The sequence below is a fragment of the Centropristis striata genome, chromosome 13 (assembly GCF_030273125.1).
Source record: "Centropristis striata isolate RG_2023a ecotype Rhode Island chromosome 13, C.striata_1.0, whole genome shotgun sequence".
Taxonomy (NCBI): Eukaryota; Metazoa; Chordata; class Actinopteri; order Perciformes; family Serranidae; genus Centropristis; species Centropristis striata.
The window spans coordinates 1,867,778-1,890,781 of NC_081529.1; the positions used below are offsets into that span (position 1 = coordinate 1,867,778).

The following is a 23,004-nucleotide window of genomic DNA, read 5'->3' on the forward strand; positions in this document are numbered from 1 at the left end:
TCAACTGCACCGGTCAGACTTGGAAAGAGCAACAGCCTCCACCGGCGCATCAGTGAGGTAAGAGATGCGACTGTCTCTGTTAGTCACATTATACAATTATAGTCATGCATTGCGTGTTGTGCCAACAGGCCTTTCTGCAGCAATATTCATTTCGCATAAAAATGTGTTTCTTTTCGAGAATTACTTCAATAAATCAGATGCAAAAAGGAAAAGGAAAATGTAATCTATACCTGCAGGATCACCTCTTTATTTTAAGTGTACTTCACAAAGTGCAACAATCTGAGTGGACAATTTCACACTTTGTGCTGTCCGCCTCCAGCCTCCCAACACACACGCGCGCGCGCGCGCACACACACACACACACACACACACACACACACACACACACACACACACACACACCTCAGTACTGGGCCATATGGAACCCACGAATATTACATAAAACTTACATTTCTCCTCTGCACTTCCTCCTCCTCTATCCTTCTGTTTTTTCCTTTTTTATCTCCTCATCCCTGTCCTCACCTGACCCTTTTTTAAGGATGCAAAGATGTTTTACTAATACTTCTAGCTCTGAGCAGGGGCGGCTCTAGAAACTTCTGAATAAGGGGGCCAAGCCCAGGGCACAGTCTCAAAGATTTGTTAAGACTTACATTTAAAGCTCTAAAGGCTCATTCAGTGTAATACGAATGGATGCCAAAGATAAAAAACTCCATAATATTCTAATACGAAATAATATCCATAAAATGCTGCTATTTGTGATGCTAGAGAGATTGTGAGGCAACAAGCACCTTGACACCTCCCCTCTGGAGATCCAGACTGAAGGAGATGCAGAACACAAAATGGCTGTGTTGTTTGAAGTTGTTTGTTGTTTTTTGCATCACTCTGTAGTCGTTTGCGTCTCTTTTTTAGTAATTTTGCGTCTTTTTGTATTGTTTTACTGCATATCCGTGTAGTCATTTTGCATCTCTTTGTAGTCGTTTTATGTGTTTTTGTATCCTTTTTCTGTCTCTTTGTAGTCGCTTTGCATTTTTTTTTGTCATTTTGTGTCTCCTTGCAGTCGTTTTTATCTCTTTATAGTCATTTTGAATCTCACTGTAGATGTTTTGTAAGTCATTTTTATCCTTGTGGTTGTTTTGCTTTTCATTTTGGTTTTTCTCTTTGTAGCCTTAGGCTTGTTTCCACTGCATACTTTTTGAGTACTTTTTGGAAAGCGAGTGTTTTGGCCGTGCCCACTAGTTAGTTCCCCTCGGCCTCTGTTCCCATACAGGTACTATTGTAGCGGCTAACCAACGGAGTTGAATATGAGAATATGACGTAAATAGTTCTGCAACACTTGCGTGATTATTCAGCGACAATTTTGACGCTGACAACAGACCGACGCGGCAAATCTAAACAGTCAAGACATCAACATTGTCTTCTCTTCTTTGGTTTCTCTATTAAAAATGGCGCTGTTGACTCACGTCATATCCCGCCTTAACCATATCTACTCAGCATCGTCTAGTTCAGTGATTTCCAACAGGGGGGTCCCGACCCCCCCAGGGGGGCGCCAAAGATCCACGGGGGGTCGCGAAGCCCTCTTGATTTCAAGGGATGTAATAAATCTAATGGGTTAAATATAGATGAGTCAACATTTGATTCATTAGGGGGACAAAAACAACTAAATAAGGGCTACATTTAATGTTTATTAATTTATTTAAATAGAAAAATCACTATAGAAAAGTTTAAAAATAAAGGCTATATCGCAAGAATAAGGACATGTGTAACATCCCTCCTGCAGTATACACAGGTAACCTCACCTAGCGGTAACCTCACCTAGCGGTAACCTCACTTAGCGGCAACCTCTCCTAATGGTAACCTCACCTAGCGGTGACCTCACCTAGCGGTAACCTCACTTAGCGGTAACCTCACCTAATGGTAACCTCACCTAGCGGTTACCTCACCTAATGGTAACCTCACCTAGCGGCAACCTCACCTAATGGTATCCTTACCTAGCGGTAACCTCAACTAGCGGTAACCTCACCTAGCGGTAACCTCACCTAGCGGTAACCTCACCTAGCGGTAACCTCAACTAACGGTAACCTCACCTAGCGGTAACCTCACCTAATGGTAACCTCAACTAGCGGTAACCTCAACTAACGGTAACCTCACCTAGCGGTAACCTCACCGAGTGGTAACCTCACCTAGCGGTAACCTCAACTAACGGTAACCTCACCTAGTGGTAACCTCAACTAGCGGTAACCTCAACTAACGGTAACCTCACCTAGTGGTAACCTCACCTAGCGGTAACCTCAACTAACGGTAACTTCACCTAGTGGTAACCTCAACTAGCGGTAACCTAAACTAACGGTAACCTCACCGAGTGGTAACCTCACCTAGCGGTAACCTCAACTAACGGTAACTTCACCTAGTGGTAACCTCAACTAGCGGTAACCTCAACTAACGGTAACCTCACCTAGTGGTAACCTCACCTAGCGGTAACCTCACCTAGCGATAACCTCACCTAGCGATAACCTCACCTAGTGATAACCTCACCTAGCGAAAACCTCACCTAGTGGTAACCTCACCTAATGGTAATCTCACCTAGCGGTAACCTCACCTAGTGGTAACACAGAGCTAATGGAAAAATGGCGAAGCGTCAGGGAGACGAAAATGCTGAATATCTCAAAAAGAAGAAGAGAGGGTACCATGAAAGTTACATTGAGTTCGGTTCCATAGAAGCAATGGACAATGGGGGGGTCGCCAAAGTTTACAATGGTAAAAATGTGGGTCCCTCAAGAAAAAGGTTGGGAACCACTGGTCTAGTTGGTAGCAGCTCAGTAGCGGCCTACCTGAGCAGCTAACTGGTGAAGTTGGGCGGAGCCTCTCTCCAGAGCCACACCCATAGCAGCTCACTAGAGGGAAACCTAATGGAATCGCGCCTCTTGTTGTGTCTCTTGGTGGCTGTTTTGCATCTTTGTAGTCAATTTGTGTCTCTTTGTACTCGTTCTGTGGTCACTTTGTGTTGGTGTAGTCATTTTGCACCTCTTTATAATCATTTCATTGACTTTCCAACAGGTCATGTCAACATTTATGTCAATACAGAAGCCAGGGGCCCTTGGGCCTGTTCATGGCTGACCTGTCCAATTACCATCCATGATACTAATAAGCCAACTATACAACTATATATATATATATAGCTATACTATATATAACTATATGATGGGCAGTGCCACGCCCACCACAGTTTGTACTCTGATTGGGCTCCTTCCAATTTTGTAACAGAGGGGTAGATACATAACAGCTGACCCTCCCATCCATTCCAGTCCAGGCTTTATTGATCACATCCAATCGACTGGACATTTCCCCATGTCGGCATGTGGGCTGTGCTGGTGCGATATCAGCTGGACTGGTCCCTGTCGCCTCACAGCTCATTGAAGTGCCAAACGGATCGTCTGGTTGTAAAAGCTCAAATATTGTCTGTCAGCGTCTGGCATTTATTATCCTCAGCAGCATCTCCTTCTCACTTTAACAGCAAGGAGCCTCTTCCTTCTTTCTTAGTCTCCACTCTCAGCTGGTCAGAGGAGCGCTGCCTGTTCCTTTCTATTTTTAGTCTCTATTTACAATGCAGTAACTATAGAGGCACTCTCACTCTGTTTCCCTTCATCGGGCTCTTTGCCTTGCATCTCTGCTTCCTTGTCTCATCCTCTTCTTTCTGTCTTTACCTCTTCCACTCACTCACACTTTTTAAAATGTCCCTTTCACCTTTGGTTTCCCCTTCAAGCTGCTATCTCCGCCATCATCATAGATCATCCAGTCAGACAGAGCCATTCAACACATTAAGCATTAGTAGCAGCTCACCACAAAGTGCCACCTGCTCCACTGTACACACACATACAGTATATCACCACAGTCCATAGAGACTTTTAAAAAAGGACTAAAAACATTCCTTTTTAGCAAAACCTTTGGTTCCTCCCATCTAGATGGTTTTTAGATTATGTATGTATGTTTTCTGTTTTTCTTTTTTTATCCTTTTTATAATTAGAATGTTATGCTTTTAACCTGTAGCACTTTGAGATTTCCTGGAATGTAAAGTGCATTACAAATAAAATGTATTATTATTTTATTATCTGAGGCTGGGAAAGACAGTGGAGGAGACGGGGGTTAGAGGTTAATCTCTGGATGCTTTTGACCCAAATCGTCATGCAACCTACATACCATCCAACAGTCCCCCAACACACACCCACCCAAACATGTTTTTGTAAAAGCAGTACACAAACTGGGGCGGCAGTAGCTCAGTAGACGGGTCTTGTGTGCATATGTAGCTGGAAAAGTGCCAGTTCACCTCCTGGGCACTGCAGAGGTGCCCTTGAGCAAGGCAATAAACCCCTAACTGCTGCAGCGACCCATTATTCTGGCTCTGAGAGTCAAGAAAATAACAAACACATTTCTGAGGCTCAGTAAGTTATTAACCCTCTATGGTACGGTGTTGCCCTCAGACAACATACCCATTTTTGGCCTGTCAAATTTCTACAATGTATCTTTTTGAGTGATTCAATACTTTAAAAAAGAGGGAAGAGTATAGGGAACCAATAGCAATTATTTAATTTGTCACATGACCTCCAGGAGGCCATATTGAAATCCTATTTTGCAGACTTTTCCAAAGGAAATAACTTTGCCATTTTGCGCCACAAAAAATCATTCAAAACGTCATTTTTTGGCCCCTTTCCATCTGGAAAAAATATATTCCTATTTATAAGTGAGTAAATCTTCATTTTTGATGTTTCATACACTTAGACTCTTTAAGACATTCATTTTAATGGGTCGTTGGTTCAATGGTATTGTACCCTGTTGAAGCTACTGACTCTTTTACACATGTTTATTAAATAAATTATGTTAAAAAAATGTTTTACTTGTGCACCGTTATGGTACAATGTTGCCTACGGGCAACAAACTCCAAAAACTTAAATAAATAAATAAATAAAAATTATAAAATTTCTTCAGACTATGTTTATTTAGTCTATTTTAAGACAAAAAAAACACTCAAAACATTTTTTTCCCTAACTGGCATCATAATGCGTACCATAGAGGGTTAATTACGTTTGACAAAACGTGCTGGATATGCTTGATTTTGCTGAATTTTGCACTCAAGCAGATACAATCTGAAATAATAGTTTTAAATAAAGCAAATGTAATTAACTAGTTCTTCATTTACCATAGTTCCTGACTATAAACTGAGTGTCCCAGCTTAGACTTGCAGTTACATATCCGCTGCAGTAACCATTGCATACACACCCAAACCTCAACTAAAGACCACACACTCTCCAACATTTATTACACTGATACTGAAGTGCTTGGAATAAATAAGATCTGCATTGGATTGTATTAGTTACCTCTGATTTTTAATGCAACAAATGGATAAAGGGGATGTATTATGCTAATTTTTAGGTTCTACTATAGCATAATTACATTCTATAGGGTTCGCTTTCAGAATTGTATGTATTCGATCCAATAGAAAGCAAACAAAATTACATATTTTTGTAGTCTTACCTGGAAGTAGCATCACTATGGGGTCTGTTGAGAATTCACCTATGGGATTTTGCATTGGATGTTAGATCATTGCAGACAATATCTGTGGCAAACACACATTTCTGATTACCTAAACGTCACCATAGTTACGCTTCAGATGGTCTCCAACAAGCTAACCAGAGGTTTTGATAAGCTAGCGAATTCATAGGCTAATAAATTGATTCTTAACATAATTTACAATCTACAAGAGTTTGCAAGAGCTCTGAAAAACATGACTAGAGGCTGTGAGGCGGACTGGTGAGATCTATCTATCTATCTATCTATCTATCTATCTATCTATCTATCTATCTATCTATCTATCTATCTATCTATCTATCTATCTATTAGTCTAGACAGATTTCAGAAAAAAGGCCTTCTATAAGAAGTGAGGAGCATTTATGGGTACAAGTCAGGAACCGGCCTACCTTACAGATCTCAAGGGTGCTGAGTCCAAAAAAAATGGTTCCCAAGCGAAATTTTGAGTTTTTGACCTTCTAATTTGTATATCAAATGGCCACCAAATTGCCCATCTTGCACAGTCATTGGATATATATATATATATATATATATATATATATATATATATATATATATATATATATATATATATATATATATATATATATATATATATATATATACATAAAAAAAGACACTGAGCCCCCACTATATTCTTGCTCTGACCCCAGACTATAGATCCAGAAACTTGGAAAATGGTCCAACGACTGAGCAAGATGGGCAATTTGGCCGCCATTTTGATATGCAAATGAGAGTCAACAACTCAAAATTTCGCTTGGGAACCATTTTTTTAGGATGCGGCACCCTTTAGATAAGTAAAGTAGGCCGGTTCCTGACTTGTACCCATAAATGCTCCTCACTTTCACTTTTTGGACAATTCCGTCTAGACTCTATCTATCTATCTATCTATCTATCTATCTATCTATCTATCCTTGCACTGTGTTTCATAAGGCACATTTTATGCTAAGCACACTGCTGTTCAAGTGAAAAGGCAGACAAGCAGCCTTGTTCAGACAGTACACAGATTAGGTATAAATTGACTAGAAGTTTATTTCCACTGTGATTTGCAGCACGTTGGAGGACAATACATCGTGTTCAGAGTACACTGTGATCCAGTGCAGCAGACAAAGAACATTCAATCTTTTTTTGCCATACTAGCACTGTGACTCTAGGGATAGAAATGTCGACAGTCCGTTTGTCATTTAGACAGTCCACCACTTTGGGCCAGACTGAAATATCTCAACAACTTTGGATGGATCACCATGAACTTTTGCACAGACATCCATGGTCCCCTGAAGATGTAACCTATGGACTTTGGTGATTCATTGAGTTCTCATATAGCACCATAATCAGGTTACACTTTATTCATTTATTTATTTATTTCATACATATTTTTTAAAGCTTATTTCTTTCCACTGTCCCGAAACAGACTTTCGCATTCTTTATATTGCGTCACTTCACTTCCTCCTTTCCTCCCTTCCCGTAATACTTACAATGGCCACTAGAGGTTGCTGTTTAACTACAATGATCAATATGGGGCGTTATAAGCTACACCTCTTGAATTAGAGTGCATGCTTTTTGTAGATATAGCTACAAACAGTGAACAAGAACAGCGAGAGAATACATTCACTGCAAAAAAAGAAAAGTTGGGTGAACTCAAAATTTCAAGGCAACAAACTTCGATAAAATTTTAAGTTGGACAATTAAACTAAATATTTTAAGTTTTGTTTTTTGAGTTTGCTCAACTCTAAATTCAGATTTTTGTCAACTCAACTGTAAGTTGTACTAACTTATAATTTTACAATGTAATAACTTTTAATCCTTACTTCTGCTAACTTCTTCAATGTGCTGAATTGGCACGATTGTAACGCCGCTATGAAATGTCAGCTAATGTTGCGACCACAATTTTGAGTTAGCATTGATACGCTAATGGCTAACTCTTGTAGCTGTAACAAGCAGCGCCGCTAGCATCAGTTAGCCGCTAGCATCAGTTAGCTGCTAGCTTTCGCTAATGACCGAATTTCACCGCTTTCCCGCATTTCATCCACAATTTTGAGTTAGCATTGATACGCTAATGGCTACTCTTGTAGCTGTAACAAGCAGCGGCGCTAGCATCAGTTAGCCGCTGGCATCAGTTAGCCGCTAGCATCAGTTAGCCGCTAGCTTTCGCTAATGAATTTCACCGCTTTCCCGCATTTCACAACAAAGAAATAAGAGTTATCAGAACTATTGTCCCTTGTTGTGAACCCCAACTTAAAGATATAAGTAACAACAACTCACCAACTTGTTTTTGAGCATATATTTCCAAGTTTTGCCAACTTAAATCACTGTTTTAGGCCAAAAAATACAAGTTGGCTTTTTTTGCAGTGTTGACATGGAAGTGAGAAGCCAGCAGGATAGAGCCATACACATCCTTACAACATCCTGTGTGAACAAGAAGCAAAGCTTTTAGAGTTTCTCCTGATGGCAGATGGTAGAAAAAAGACTTCCACAAAGACTTGTTTATCCTTTTCAGTTCAGTGAAAGAATCTTTGAGGAAGCCAATGTCATCCATGTGACAATAAGCAGACGAGGCTTCATGAGATCGGTTTATAGTAGTTTTATCGAGGGATCACAATGAAGTTGTCACCGATATATATATAGGGGTGTTATAGTAAACTCCAAGGTGTTTTTGAGGGGTTTTATAACCCAAATCCTGGCCGGGCAGCAAAGAGAAACAGAAAAGAGAGATGGATAATGTGTGGCGCAAGGGATTAACTGTTTAATTTGTGTAAATGGACAGGGAGCACTTAGTGAGGAGGCATCTGTGGAAGACAGCAGGAGACAGACGGAAAACAGATATCAGACCATAATGAAAGGGAGACAGTGAGAATGCAGCTCAGGGGAAACCTGCCTGGACTAATATTTTTTATTTAAACACCACATTGTAAGACCACATGGCAATATTCTTCCAAAGATTTATATATTTTATTAGTTAAATCAGCTATTCTCAACCTTGGGGTCCCGAGATGATTTCTGGGGGTCGCCAAATCATTTTGGAAGTCAGCTCTGTCTCCACTGTGTTAAAGTGTTCATGTGTTAATGTGTTTTAGTCTTTTTGGTCATTTAATGTCTTTTTTAGTCATTTTGTGTCTTTTTTTTTTGTGGTAATTTTGTCTTTTTTGGTCATTTTTGTGTCTTTTTTGGTCATTTTGTGTCTTTTTTGGTCATTTTGTGTCTTTTTTTAGTCATTTTGTGTCTTTTTGGTAATTTTGTGTCTTTTTTTAGACATTTTGTGTCCTTTTTTTGGTAATTTTGTGTCTTTTTTTAGTCATTTTGTGTCTTTTTTTGGTCATTTTGTGTCTTTTTTTAGTCATTTTGTGTCTTTTTTGGTCATTTTGTGTATTTTTTTGGTCATTTTGTGTCTTTCTCTGGTCATTTTGTGTTTTTTATGTCATTTTGTATATTTTTTGGTCATTTTGTGTCTTTTTTTGATCATTTTGTGGTCAATTTGAGTCCTTTTTTGATCTGAACTGTGCGCGTGAGATTGTGTTCAGTGAGCGGGGGTCGCGGATAACATGCATGTTAAATTGGGGGTTGCGACTCAAAAAGGTTGAGAACTACTGAGTTAAATGGTTACATTATATGGTGTCTCAGGCTTAAAGTTTGCTCAGGAGTTAATTAACTGGTAACTGAGATGCAGAGGATAAACACAGACATATGTGCATGATGGGGTATTGAGCAAATGTGCGGCAGGGTAATTTGAGGAGGAGAGGGAGATAGGACAATAGAAAAGGTAAATGATGGAGAGAATATAATGGCTACAGGTAGGTAAATAGATGACTGAGAGGAGAAAAAGGAGGACAATATTGAGTCCATAAGCAAGTTGAGGGATTGAGCTGAAAGTAGCTCGGGCTGAATGCTGTTCAAGTTTCTAGACAGCAGAGATTATAGCTAGAAGGTGAAAAAATGACATTAGAAGAGAGCGTTTTATGGATGGAACCAAGTTATGATGGTGTTAATTAGCCTATATGCCTGGTCACAGCCCAAGCCTGTCATTTTTGTCATGGGAGCTGTAGTTTTATATCAATAGGGTCTCACAGGAATCCGTGAAATAGCCACGGGTTTGCTTAACTCAAAATCCGTGGAATAGCCACGGAATCACTCAAATTTCCGTGAAACTGACACGGATTTCGCTACAATGCAAGTTAATGCCAGTGTCTTTTTTGGTCATTTTGTGTCTGTTTTTGATCATTTTGTGGTCAATTTGTGTCTTTTTTGGTCATTTTGTTTCCTTTTTTTGGTCATTTTGTGTCTTTTTTTACCATTTTGTGTCTTTTTTTGGTAATTTTTTTTTTTGGGTCATTTTGTGTCTTTTTTGGTCATTTTGTGTCTTTTTTGGTCATTTTGTGTCTTTTTTGGTCATTTTGTTGTTGTTTTTTTTATCATTTTGTGGTCAATTTGTGTCTTTTTTGGTCATTTTGTTTCTTTTTAGGTTGATCTGAACTGTGCGTGTGAGATTGTGTTCAGTGAGCGGGGGTCGCGGACAACATACATGTTAAATTGGGGGTCGCGACTCAAAAAGGTTGAGAACTACTGCTTTAAAGAATAGATATGCACCCAGTGGCTACTTATGTGTATGTACTATAAGCTTGGGGCTAAAGCTGTGTTACATAATATTTAATTAATATTCAGGCAGTTGGTTTTCGGAGCCTTTTCTGTCAATTATGCAGAGATGTTTTTAGCTGTGTACACAGGCGGTTGCAAACATACAGCACCTTAATGTCCTTAGCTCAGCCTAGCCTAAAGATTGGTGCATCCCTCTATCAGACAGATAGCAACAGAGACTGAGGCAGAGAAAGAGTGAAAAAAATGGTGAGAATGAGACACGAATTAGCAGAGAAAAAATGAATTAGACAAACAGAGACACTGGCTGGCTGAGCAGAAGCGAGAAAATGAGACAGGAAAGGAGGTGGAGGCTTGGAAACAGATGGATAGAGCAGACAAACAGAAGCGAAAGTAGAAAAAAAAGGGAGAAACAGGGATGAAGGAGATGGTGAGTGATAGAGTAAGAAAGAGGAAAGCATTCAATCCTCCTGTCGTCTCTGGAGGATGGTGCTGAAACCTGATCTTAGCCAGGAACCGGCCAGCGCTCTGCCTCTCAATCTCTGTCTCATATTGGGAAGACACACACACTTTGTCATGGAATATTACACCTGGTGCTTTCCTCAAACACACACAAGAACACACAGATACACAAAAACCTCACTAAGTCCTTGTAAATGTCTCTATGTGTCTATGTGTGTTACCTTTTTTAAGCCACAACCTTTTTTGTCTCTTCTCTTGAATGACTTTTTATCAGGTACACTGCAAAAAAAGCCAACTTGTATTTTTTGGCCTAAAACAGTGATTTAAGTTGGTAAAACTTGGAAATATAAATTATTGACATTTAGGGCAATAATGTAAGTTAGCACAACAAAGGAAGCCAGTTGTCTGCTCAAAAACAAGTTGGTGAGTTGTTGTTACTTATATCTTTAAGTTGGGGTTCACAACAAGGGACAATAGTTCTGATAACTCTTATTTCTTTGTTGGGAAATGCGGGAAAGCGGTGAAATTCGGCCATTAGCAAAAGCTAGCGGCTAACTGATGCTAGCGGCTAACGGATGCTAGCGGCGCTGCTTGTTACAGCTACAAGAGTACCCATTAGCGTATCAATGCTAACTCAAAATTGTGGTCGCAACATTAGCTGACATAGAGTTGAAACAAAACTTAAAATATTTAGTTTAATTGTCCAACTTAAAATTTTATCGAAGTTTGTTGCCTTGAAATTTTGAGTTCACCCAACTTTTCTTTTTTCGCAGTGTACTAATTATTTTCATATGGAACAAAGAAGTGCAAATTAGAAAAAAAAAACCCTGCAACAATAGGAACATAATGCATGGAGAATAAAGGCATATTTTTATATATTTTTCTCACCTTTCCAACCACCGTTCTAATTTAACTGCATTTGGGTAAAAATAGAAGTAGCCTCCAACAAATCCCTGTTATATTCTTATGTTTTGTGCAGTTCATTAGCATCCTGACCATGCAGTGAAGTGGGTGTTGAATTCAAAGCTGCTATTTCCTGCCTCACAATGCCCCCTCACTCACTAAACTGTCATAAAGGACAATTGCGTAATATCAAGTATTATTTAATGTCCCTTAAAAATACCATTGTTGGTTCTGTGTTGAAGCACCTCGGTGAGATTGATTCTGAGTGCAGACTAGACAAGCGCTCGGCTCTCCGAATCTTCAAATGACTCACACAGGCCCGAACACACACACTCAAGGGTACACGAACACAAGAACACACACACTCAAGAGTACACGAACACGAGAACACACACACACAAGGGGAAGAGTATTGTTGAGAGGGTATAGTGGACATAGAGCGTGGGTGTGGAGAGAGAGAGAGAGAGAGAGAGAGAGAGAGAGAGAGAGAGAGAGAGAAACAGACAAAGAAAAAGACGTAGTGGAAGAGTAAGATAATATTGACCACTGGCATGTTTGGATTTTTTTTTTTTTTGCTGGAGGCTATCCTGAGTTACAAATTCAGTCATTAATTATATGTAAATATTTGATAAAGTGTTTTCCTGATCCTAACATATAAGATAAAATGTACAATCATGGCCCAAAACACATTTCAAAAAAGCGTGTATGTGTGCCTCGGTGTGTTATGTAAAGTCCTAAATATATTGTTTAAAGCAGCTATTCTCAACCTTGGGGTCGGGACCCCAATTGGGGTCCTATTGGATGATTTCTGGGGGTCGCCAAATCATTTTGGAAGTCAGCTCTGTCTCCACTGTGTTAAAGTGTTCATGTGTTTTAGTCTTTTTGGTCATTTAATGTCTTTTTTTGGTCATTTTGTTTCTTTTTTTGTGTCATTTTGTGTCTTTTTTTTGATCATTTTGTGGTCAATTTGTGTCTTTTTTGGTCATTTTGTTTCCTTTTTTTGGTCATTTTGTGTCTTCTTTTAGTAATTTTGTCCTTTTTTTTGTCATTTTGTGTTTTTTTAGTCATTTCGTGTCTTTTTTGGTCATTTTGTGTCTTTTTTGGTCATTTTGTGTCTTTTTTGGTCATTTTGTGTCTTTTTTTGATCATTTTGTGGTCATTTTGTGTCTTTTTTGGTCATTTTGTTTCCTTTTTGTTTCCAAAAAAGACACAAAAATGACCAAAAAAGACAAAATTACCAAAAAAAAAGACACAAAATGACTAAAAAAGACATTAAATGACCAAAAAGACTAAAACACATTAACACATGAACACTTTAACACAGTGGAGACAGAGCTGACTTCCAAAATGATTGTGACTCATCCTACTAACTTTTTGCAAGTGAAATGGATACGACCTGTTAAAGTACATATCACTGATGCATTAATCTCATACAGGATGTACAGAGGGAGAACTTATCTAACTGAGTGGCTCAGACTTTAGTTTAGTATTTGCCGGTAAGTGCAACCTTAAGAAAATTCCTGGAACCTGGAAAACCCTTTCACACTCTCTCAATCACAACAAGAAACAGTGTTATGTTTCAGCCGACTTGATATGTGGATTTAACAAAATTTGTTTTTTCATTTTAAAAAATGAGCTGAGTTACTCTACAATCTTATCCACTTATTCACTGATTCACTCTTATTCAACGCGTCAATCTTTAGATCTTCATCCTCCACGATTTCTGACATGCAGAGGTCAATTTATTGTTCAACTTAGGGAGAATAAATTATGGATAAATACCGTTTCCCATCTGGCAAAGGACTCCATCTCTGTAAAATGCTTCAAAAGATGTCTAAAAGCTCATTTAACTGCTGTTTTAAAATTCTAATTCACACACAAAAACACTTTTTTAACATGTTCATTTTTGTTTTTAATTGTTTTTGTTATTGTCATTATAACTTGTTGATGTTATACACTACCCGTCAAAAGTTTTAGAACACCCCAATTTTTCCAGTTTTTTATTGAAACTCAAGCAGTTCAAGTCAAATGAACAGCTTGAAAGGGTCCAAAGGTAAGTGGTGAACTGCCAGAGGTAAATAAAAAAAGGAAAGCTTAACCAAAACTGAAAAATAATGTACATTTCAGAATTATACAAGTAGACCTTTTTCAGGGAACAAGAAATGGGTTAACAACTTAACTCTATGGAGTCTTGGGCTATTTTGTCCATTTTTGAATTCTTTTCATGTCTTTGTAAGTCATTTTGTGTCTTTTTTTTGTCATTTTGTGCCTTTTTTTTGTCATTTTGTGTCTTTTTTAGTCATTTTGTGTCTTTTTTTGTCATTTTGTGTCTTTTTTTGGTCATTTTGTGTCTTTTTTTAGTCATTTTGTGTCTTTTTTTGGATCATTTTGTGTCTTTTTTTTGTCATTTAGTCCAACATAAAATGTGATTTTGAATCTTATTTTTCCTTTCAAAACACTATCATGCTCAATCAAGATTTTTAAATGTTGCAAATGTTAATTTCAGAGTACACTGAGACATTAAACTGCATAATTTTCAATTAAATTCTGGAAAAGTTGGTGTGTTCTAAAACTTTTGACCGGTAGTGTACATATGTTTTTCTATTATCAGTTTATTACTTTCTAATAACTATGACATTTTAGGTGGAGGCTTTAAATAAATAAGCCCATCTGGGTTTTCTGCCTCTCCCTGCACTTTACATTATATGTTATCTTTGTCATTTTATGTAATTCTAACTGTGCAAATAAAATAAAATAAAAAAGCACTCATCACTCAGAGTGAAGTTTTGTGTTGGGACACTACTACATTTCAGAAGGATGAGGTGGATTGAGGGCAAATGGGAAGAAATGGGACGCAGCACAAGTACAGAATGTCCTTTTTCATCTTTTTGGGCATTGAAGCAAAACATTTTCTCTTTTCCCTCCCATCAGGTATTGAATATCAACTCCACTCTAGCCTGCAGCCAATGCAATATAGAAGAAATGAACCGAAACCTGCCCTCAAATTGATAAACTGCTGGCATTATGGTTGCAAACGTAATTAAATTTGGCATATTCATTAAAGCTGAGGAACTTTTTTTTCCACAAAAGTGGAAAACATGCAGCCCCAAGGACACAAAAGAAGGCACCTTGTCTCCTGTTGTGTTAAGTGGCTCTGACAGTTTTGGCAGCACTTGTTTGTACTCTAATGTTTAATAGCCTCCATTCTCCCTTCCTGAAAAAAAAAACTGTTGTGTCTACGGGAAAAAAACAGCAGCTGTGGTTGCCAGAACTTTACCGTAATAAATATGGTGCAACTTTTTGTAACATTACGGTAAAATGATATTAACACTGTTGATTTCACGTTTAAAATTGCCATTTTATTCCATTTTTTACTGTATAAATAAAATGTTTTTCCATCAAAAGAAATATACTTTACTCTATACTACTACAATACTTTATAAATGCCGCATGCATTTATTATTATTTTTTTTTACAAAAGATAAAACTCTTAACACTCAGAACTCTCAACACCTACACAGGATAAATTAATTAAAAGGTGCAATAAAACGGACATGTGCAATACAATTGATATGTGCAAAACACTCAATTTACCTCATGTATAAATTATAGCATTTTAAATAGCCATTTATTTATTTTTATACTTATTTATTACATCACATGTCCTTGTTCTTGTTTTTGTGCTTGTTTAGCTCGGTATTTTTTAAATGTTTTTACTCATGTTGTTTTGTGTTATGATTGTCATAACTATGCACCTTATGCAGTGGCACTTTCAATTTCGTTGTATAGTGAACTATATAATGACTATTTGATTTGATTTATAATTTGATTTGAAATGCAAAAATTACAGTGATGACTTGTATATATATTACATTAAATACATATTACAGTGTATTTTACAGTGGAGTAATATACTTTTCAAAAAACAAAACTGTAAAAAATACAGTTTTGGCTGATGTATACATTTATGGTGTTTCATTGTTACTGAAACTGAATTAACTCATTTACTGTTTAGCAGTTTTTCACCGTAAAATCTACAGACATTTTTTACAGTGTAGGTGGAATCGCTAAGCTTATAAATCAGATGTTCTTGGTGGTGTTCTTGCTGCAGGGCATGGTTGTATGGAGTGTGACTGACTTCTATTTATTATATAATGTTATGCTCTGTATAAATCTCCCTCTGGCCTCCCCGCTGTGCTCAGGTAGAAAAGCCCGACACCAAGCTGCAGAGATGGATGAGATGGACCTGCCCCAGATGAAGAAGGAGGTGGAGAGCCTCAAGTACCAGCTGGCCTTCAAACGAGAGAAGTCCTCCAAAACAGTGACTGAGTGAGTAGTTAGTCCACAACAGCTCCACAAGCACCTGCACAGAGCTCAAACAGCAAAAAACTACTGAAAAGTAGCTCTGAAAATAGCATGGTTATGTCAAATACACTGAAAAATATTTTTAAAAATGTGATTTAAAAGTAAATCAATTCATATTTGAAGTAAGAGACAGCAATTTTAAGCAAAGTTTTGTTTGTCCAAAATTAGTTGAGAAGATGAATGCAACTATGCATGTATGTCTGGGTGTGTTTATGTGTTTGTCTAAACTAGGTATTTTGAATTGTACATATTTTTCTTTTTATATTTATATTTTTATAGACTCTTAAATGTTGCACTTACTGGAGAGCACTTTGAATTTCGTTGTACATGTGACAATGACAAATAAAGACCTATTCCTATGAATAGCCTACCACTCTAATGTCTGTACAGTAATGAAACTGGTGAAAACAGCTAGCCTGACTCACTCAGCAAGTTTTCTACATTACAGAAGCTGTATTATTACCAAAAAAACAAAATATACATTTACAAAATGTCAAGAAATGAATTATTTTTACACCTTGAAATAAGATGCAACTGTACACCTTCTGCATTCATGCTTCTTTAAGCCAGTAGTTCTCAACCTTTTTGAGTCGCGACCCCCAATTTAACATGCATGTTGTCCGCACAGTTCAGATCACCCAAAAGAGACACAAAATGACCAAAAAAGACACAAAATGACCCAAAAAAGAAACAAAATTACCAAAAAGACACAAAAGGACTAAAAAAAAGACACAAAATGTCAAAAAAAAAGAAACAAAATGACCAAAAAAAGACACAAAATGACCAAAAAAAGACACAAAATGACCAAAAAAAGACACAAAATGACAAAAAAAGACACAAAATGACTAAGAAAAGACACAAAATGACACAAAATGACCAAAATAGGAAACAAAATGATCCAAAAAGACACAAAATGACCAAAAAAAAATGCGAAATCACCAAAAAAAGACATGAAATGACCAAAAAGACTAAAACACATTAACACATGAACACTTTAACACAGTGGAGACAGAGCTGACTTCCAAAATGATTTGGCGACCCCCAGAAATCATCTCGCGACCCCAAATGGGGTCCCGACCCCAAGGTTGAGAATAGCTGCTTTAAGCTACTAGCTTAATTACCTCTCATTCAAACTGTACAGAAACAAAATACAACATTCACCAACTCTTGTTTGGCCAAAATAAATCCTTTATTCACCAAGTTGGATGTGAAATATCCTGCTCTCACTCATTCTTCAGAGGAAGACTGATTAACCCATAAGAACCCAGACCCAGTCATCCTTAATGGAACATTATGGGGGATATACCACAGAACAAGTGGACCACAAAGAACACATTTATGATGTTTAAAAAAAAAAAAAATACTAGCCCTAAATGTCAAAGATCTGTGATGTGACATATATATGTTACATTGGGCGTTTATGGTATTTATGTTTATGATATTTCTTATTTTTAAATTGATTAACTAGACACATTTTCTGCTTACAGAGACACACATTTTCCTTTTTCTCTGCATCTCCACAACATATATCAAAAGTATGACATTAATAGTGCTGTTTAACAACAAAATATTTTTCAGATTTCTTTTTAAGTAACAAAATAATAATAAATCAATAATAAATAAAAACAAATAACCATTTGCCTTTTTGTTTTCATCTCCATAACATATATTTTTTTTACCTTCGTCAATTCTGTATTTTATTGCACTTTTTGCACTTTTATGTGAAGCACTTTGGTGCGGCTCAGCCGTCTGTAAATGCACTATATAAATAAATTTGACTTTGACTTTGATATCACAATTGTGACTTTAATAGTGCAGTTAGACAACAATTTCCATTTCAGACTTGTTTTTAAGTAACAAAATAATACTAAATCAATAATAAATAAATATAAATAACACTGCCTCATTGGATGGCTTCTCAACAAGCTACTGTAGCTGTAGAACACTGAAAAACACACTTGTGTACTTGAGAAAACATACATGAACATTACTAGAACATTTAAAATGTTTGTGACACCCGTATCACCGTGGGTTCTTATGGGTTAATAAGTTCTATACAATGAAATAAATCGCCTGTGTCTCCTTGGGAACCTGTAGAAGGTCTTCATCTAGTGAAAGTGAAACTTCTACACACTACGTACCTTATTGCTCATAACACCACTGTAAGTGTATTTCTGTAAACGTACAAAGAGTTTCAGAGCTAATAAACTGTAAATAAAAAAATACTACGAACATCAATCCAAAAAAAGCATATTTCCCAAAAGTGAGGCCTTTTTTTTGCCATTCAAAAGTTAGTGGCCAGTGTGGCAGTTGCCACCTCTAATCACAGATCCAACCTGGTCTCACAGGAATCCGTGAAATAGCCACGGATTTGCTTAACTCAAAATCCGTGGAATAGCCACGGAATCACTCAAATTTCCGTGAAACTGACACGGATTTGGCTACAATGCAAGTTAATGCCAGTCATATCCCGTGGCTATTCCAACATACAAAGTGATTATGTACATTCACTGAGTGAAGATTTAGAAAATAAAACATATATTTCTCGCTAGAAATGTGATCAAAATCAATTTTTATGCAGAAACTAAGTCAAAATATTGATTTTTTTTCACTAAAAATGAGAGAACTGTCCGCCATGTTTTTTGTTCTGACCGCTGGGACCTTGAAAGTCACGTGACTTGGAACAAACCAATAGGAACAAATATCCATGGAATAGCCACGGGATATGACTGTCATTAACTTGCATTGTAGCCAAATCCGTGTCAGTTTCACGGAAATTTGAGTGATTCCGTGGCTATTCCCGGATTTTGAGTTAAGCGAATCCGTGGCTATTTCACGGATTCCTGTGAGACCAGGTTCCACAGATCCATGACTGCTGAGCAAACCCCATCTGCTGAAAAAATGCTGTTTGATTTGGTTGAAAACTCCACAACAAGTGAGTAAGTGGACCTGGAGTTGAGATTGTTTAAGCAACTGCTGTTTCCACGGTAACCCAAGTATTCAGTGGGTTATTCTATTATACACCAATACAAATGCTACTTGCATAATGCAAGAAATATCTGCTGTTCATTGTTGTAAGTGAAATGATTAAATAAACACAATGACTTTGGATATGACAGCATTACTCATTCCATCACAATAATAAAAAAGTGATATGACTTCATTAAGTAATGCTGCTGCCTTGAAGGCTATTGTCACATGGAGTCATTAAGCAGCGCTGCAGCCGTCATTAAGTCCTGCAGCTCTCTTTGTCTGCTTCATGCTCTCTCTGCAGAGCCGCTCCATTAAGGGCCAATCAGGAAGCTCAGGAGAAACACTTCACACGTCTGAGGATTCATCAGCACCGCTAGAAAGGACTGTTTTATATGCAAAGTCCAAAAGTACTCAGAGTTAGTGTTTTGAAACTCTGCAGGAAAATATTTTTAAAATACTGGAAAAATAGGAGCTGCAGTGATGGAAAGAGTGCATTGTTATTCTCAAGTAAAGCTAGGGATAATTAACTGAATTCAAAGTGAGACTATGTGAAACATGATAGATAGATAGATAGATAGATAGATAGATAGATAGATAGATAGATAGATAGATAGATAGATAGATAGATAGATAGATAGATAGAAATAGAAATTGCTATACATATTTACTTTAAATGTTTTCAAACAATTTCTTAAAGGTATATGAATCATTTTGAACTAATTTACATACTTAACACTGGTGTTAAAAATGTTATAATGAGTGCAAAACTATTAATAAACTAAAAATTATTATGTAATTGTTTGTTAATGGTAAAGTACCTATCAGCTTAAATTAATATACCATCTATTTGGCATTTAAATAATAAATAATAATAATAATAATAATAACATAAATTATAATTCAACATTAATACATTTTCTATTTACCATCTATAAATGATGGTTATTGTAAAGTGTTACCTAAAACTTTTCTCCAAAGTCATTTTGATCATTTTGTGGTCAATTTGTGTCTTTTTTGGTCATTTTGTTTCCTTTTTTGTCATTTTGTGTCTTTTTTGGTCAATTTGTCTTTTTTGGTCATTTTGTTTCCTTTTTTGTCATTTTGTGTCTTTTTTGGTCAATTTGTCTTTTTTGGTCATTTTGTGTCTTTTTTGGTCAATTTGTCTTTTTTGGTCATTTTGTGTCTTTTTTTTAGTCATTTTGTGTCTTTTTGTGGTCATTTTGTGTTTTTTTGGTAATTTTGTGTCTTTTTTTGGGGTAATTTTGTGTCTTTTTTTTTGTGGTCATTTTGTGTCTTTTTTTTTGGTCATTTTGTGTCTTTTTTTTGGTCATTTTGTTTCTTTTTTTTGGTCATTTTGTTCCTTTTTTTTGGTCATTTTGTTTCTTTTTTGGGTGATCTGAACTGTGCGTGTGAGATTGTGTTCAGTGAGTGGGGGTCGCAGACAACATGCATGTTAAATTGGGGGTCACGACTCAAAAAGGTTGAGAACTACTGCTCTAGTGAAAGTAAAACTTCTACACACTACGTACCTTATTGCTCATAACACCACTGTAAGTGTATTTCTGTAAACGTACAAAGAGTTTCAGAGCTAATAAACTGTAAAAAAAAAAAAAAAAAAAAATACTACGAATATCAATCCAAAAAAGCATATTTCCCAAAAATGAGGCCTTTTTTTTGCCATTCAAAAGTTATAAAAAGCTCCGGTTGCAGAAGTAAATGTAATAATTAGCTACTTGTGGTTGCTCAGCTTCTCCCTCTCTCTCTTTCTTTCTTGCCTTGTAAGGAAGAAGAGGGATGTGAGATGGATTGTGGTAACACACTTCCTCTGGAATTTGAAAAATGTCCCTGTCTCTCTCTGTCTCTCCCCAAAGTTTGGTAAAGTGGATAGAGGACGGTGTCCCCGAGGACCCCTTCCTGAACCCGGAGCTGATGAAGAACAACCCGTGGGTTGAGAAAGGAAAATGCATCCTCCTCTAGAAGACGCCGTCCATCCGCCCGCCACAACTTTAACCCTGCTGACCAACAACCAACACTCACTTACAAACGTCCCCAGAACCCCAACCGTCCTGTCCCGGCCCGTGAAGGCATCGCCAGGACCTCCTAACCTCTCACCGTGAATGTACAACAGCTGATGTCCCCACAACTACACACAAACACTCTGACAAGGGCACAGAAACACACACTGAAAGAGACACACACTAACACACGCCAAACATTGGGATTTTCCCAGACTGCCACACATTCACTGCAAGTTTATTGCTGCCACGGCAACGCATCATTACTCTGATATATGACGACGATGATCAATACTCCTATTACATGTCTCTGTATGATATATGATGACTTATTTATGCAGCTGCCAGTCACACACTTTCTCTTCTATTTTACAATCTCTACTCTTTATTGTGAGCATAGCTTTTTTCCTTTCTTTTCATTTTTGAGTCGTAATAAACTGTAGTCACAATCTCACTGCCAGGCCGACCTTCGACCTCTGTTGTTGACAAAATAACCGCATCGAAACTGATAATTCCCCATTAACCCATTGACGCCTAAAACTTCCTGTAAAACCTCTGGGTGATTTTAAAATCAGCCCCTAAAACCTGAAGTTTTTCTGGAAATTCAACAGAAGTGTCAACGCTTCTACTAAATAATAGATTTTTCAGCCTCTGTTGCAGATAGAAACGAAATTCAAAAAGTATTTGAGAGCTTATACAAATACTACAAAACGACGTATCCGCTTTCCAGGCTTCAATGGGTTAAAACTAAACCATTCACAAGAACCTATAATGATTTATAATTGAATTAAGATTATTTATAGTTTATATACTCAACTCAACTCAACTTTATTTGTAAAGCACTTTAAAACAACCACAGCCTCAACAAAGTGCTGCACATAAACAACCAGAACAAGAGACAATAAAATAAATAAATAAAACAGGAAATAAACACTAAAATAAATAGATTCATTGCTTTTTTAAAAGACAATTTAAAAAACAATAAATAAAAGCAAACCATAAAACACCATAAAAAACAAGAGCAGAGTCTCATGCGTGGTTAAAAGCCAAGGAATAAAAATAGGTAAAAATGAATAAATGTCATTATTCCAAATTGTAAATCGTTATAGGTTCTTAAGCTGCATTTCCAAATTCTAAACATAAAAAATGTTTTTTAATTATTCCACTTTAATATGATAACCACAACTTAGCAAACAAAGTAACAAATGATGCCACTGGTACAGATCAGATTTTTTAAGGACCGAAAAATAATTCCAAGGATTTGAAGACAAAAGAGTTTGTAGGCCTACACTGCAAAAAAGCCAACTTGTATTTTTTGGCCTAAAACAGTGATTTAAGTTGGTAAAACTTGGAAATATAAATTATTGACATTTAGGGCAATAATGTAAGTTAGCACAACAAAGGAAGCCAGTTGTCTGCTCAAAAACAAGTTGGTGAGTTGTTGTTACTTATATCTTTAAGTTGGGGTTCACAACAAGGGACAATAGTTCTGATAACTCTTATTTCTTTGTTGGGAAATTCGGTCATTAGCGAAAGCTAGCGGCTAACTGATGCTAGCGGCTAACTGATGCTAGCGGCGCTGCTTGTTACAGCTACAAGAGTAGCCATTAGCATATCAATGCTAACTCAAAGTTGTGGTCACAACATTAGCTAACATTCATAGCGGCTTTAGAATCGTGCCAGAGAAATTCAGAGTTGAGCAAACTCAAAAACAAAACTTAAAATATTTAGTTTAATTGTCCAACTTAAAATTTTATCGGAAGTTTGTTGCCTTGAAATTTTGAGTTCACCCAACTTTTTTTTTTTTTTGCAGTGTAGCCATTACAGAGACAAACTAGAAACAAACATGCATGAGTTGAGTAAGTTCACCATGACAGTGACATTGTGTTTGCATCTTTCACTTCTATCTTCCAAGTTTGACTTAACGGTTTTTTATATGTACTTTTGATTTCACTCAAGTTACGAAGCATGGTTATAGCATTAACATTCTGAAGATCTGCAACCAGTGTTGTTTTTCTCTGGGTCTCTGGGTCTCTGGGGGGGTCTCCTCCTTAGTTACAGCCCCTAAAGACACCACGCAAACCCACTCAACATCAAACGAACCATACACACACACACA

General features: G+C 37.1%; 1 protein-coding gene across 1 annotated transcript in view; it reads left to right on the top strand.

The window, feature by feature from the left end:
• Positions 1–21,248, top strand: part of gng13b (guanine nucleotide binding protein (G protein), gamma 13b) — a 21,663-nt gene extending 415 nt beyond the window's left edge. Inside the window, exons 1-3 of the mRNA XM_059348588.1 lie at positions 1–57; positions 15,735–15,861; positions 20,742–21,248. The exon at positions 1–57 is cut by the window's left edge and continues 415 nt beyond it. Coding sequence (XP_059204571.1) covers positions 15,764–15,861; positions 20,742–20,847 — 204 coding nt within the window. The 5' untranslated portion in view covers positions 1–57; positions 15,735–15,763 and the 3' untranslated portion in view covers positions 20,848–21,248. The remainder of the gene's footprint in view (positions 58–15,734; positions 15,862–20,741) is intronic.
• Positions 21,249–23,004: the final 1,756 nt, after the last annotated feature.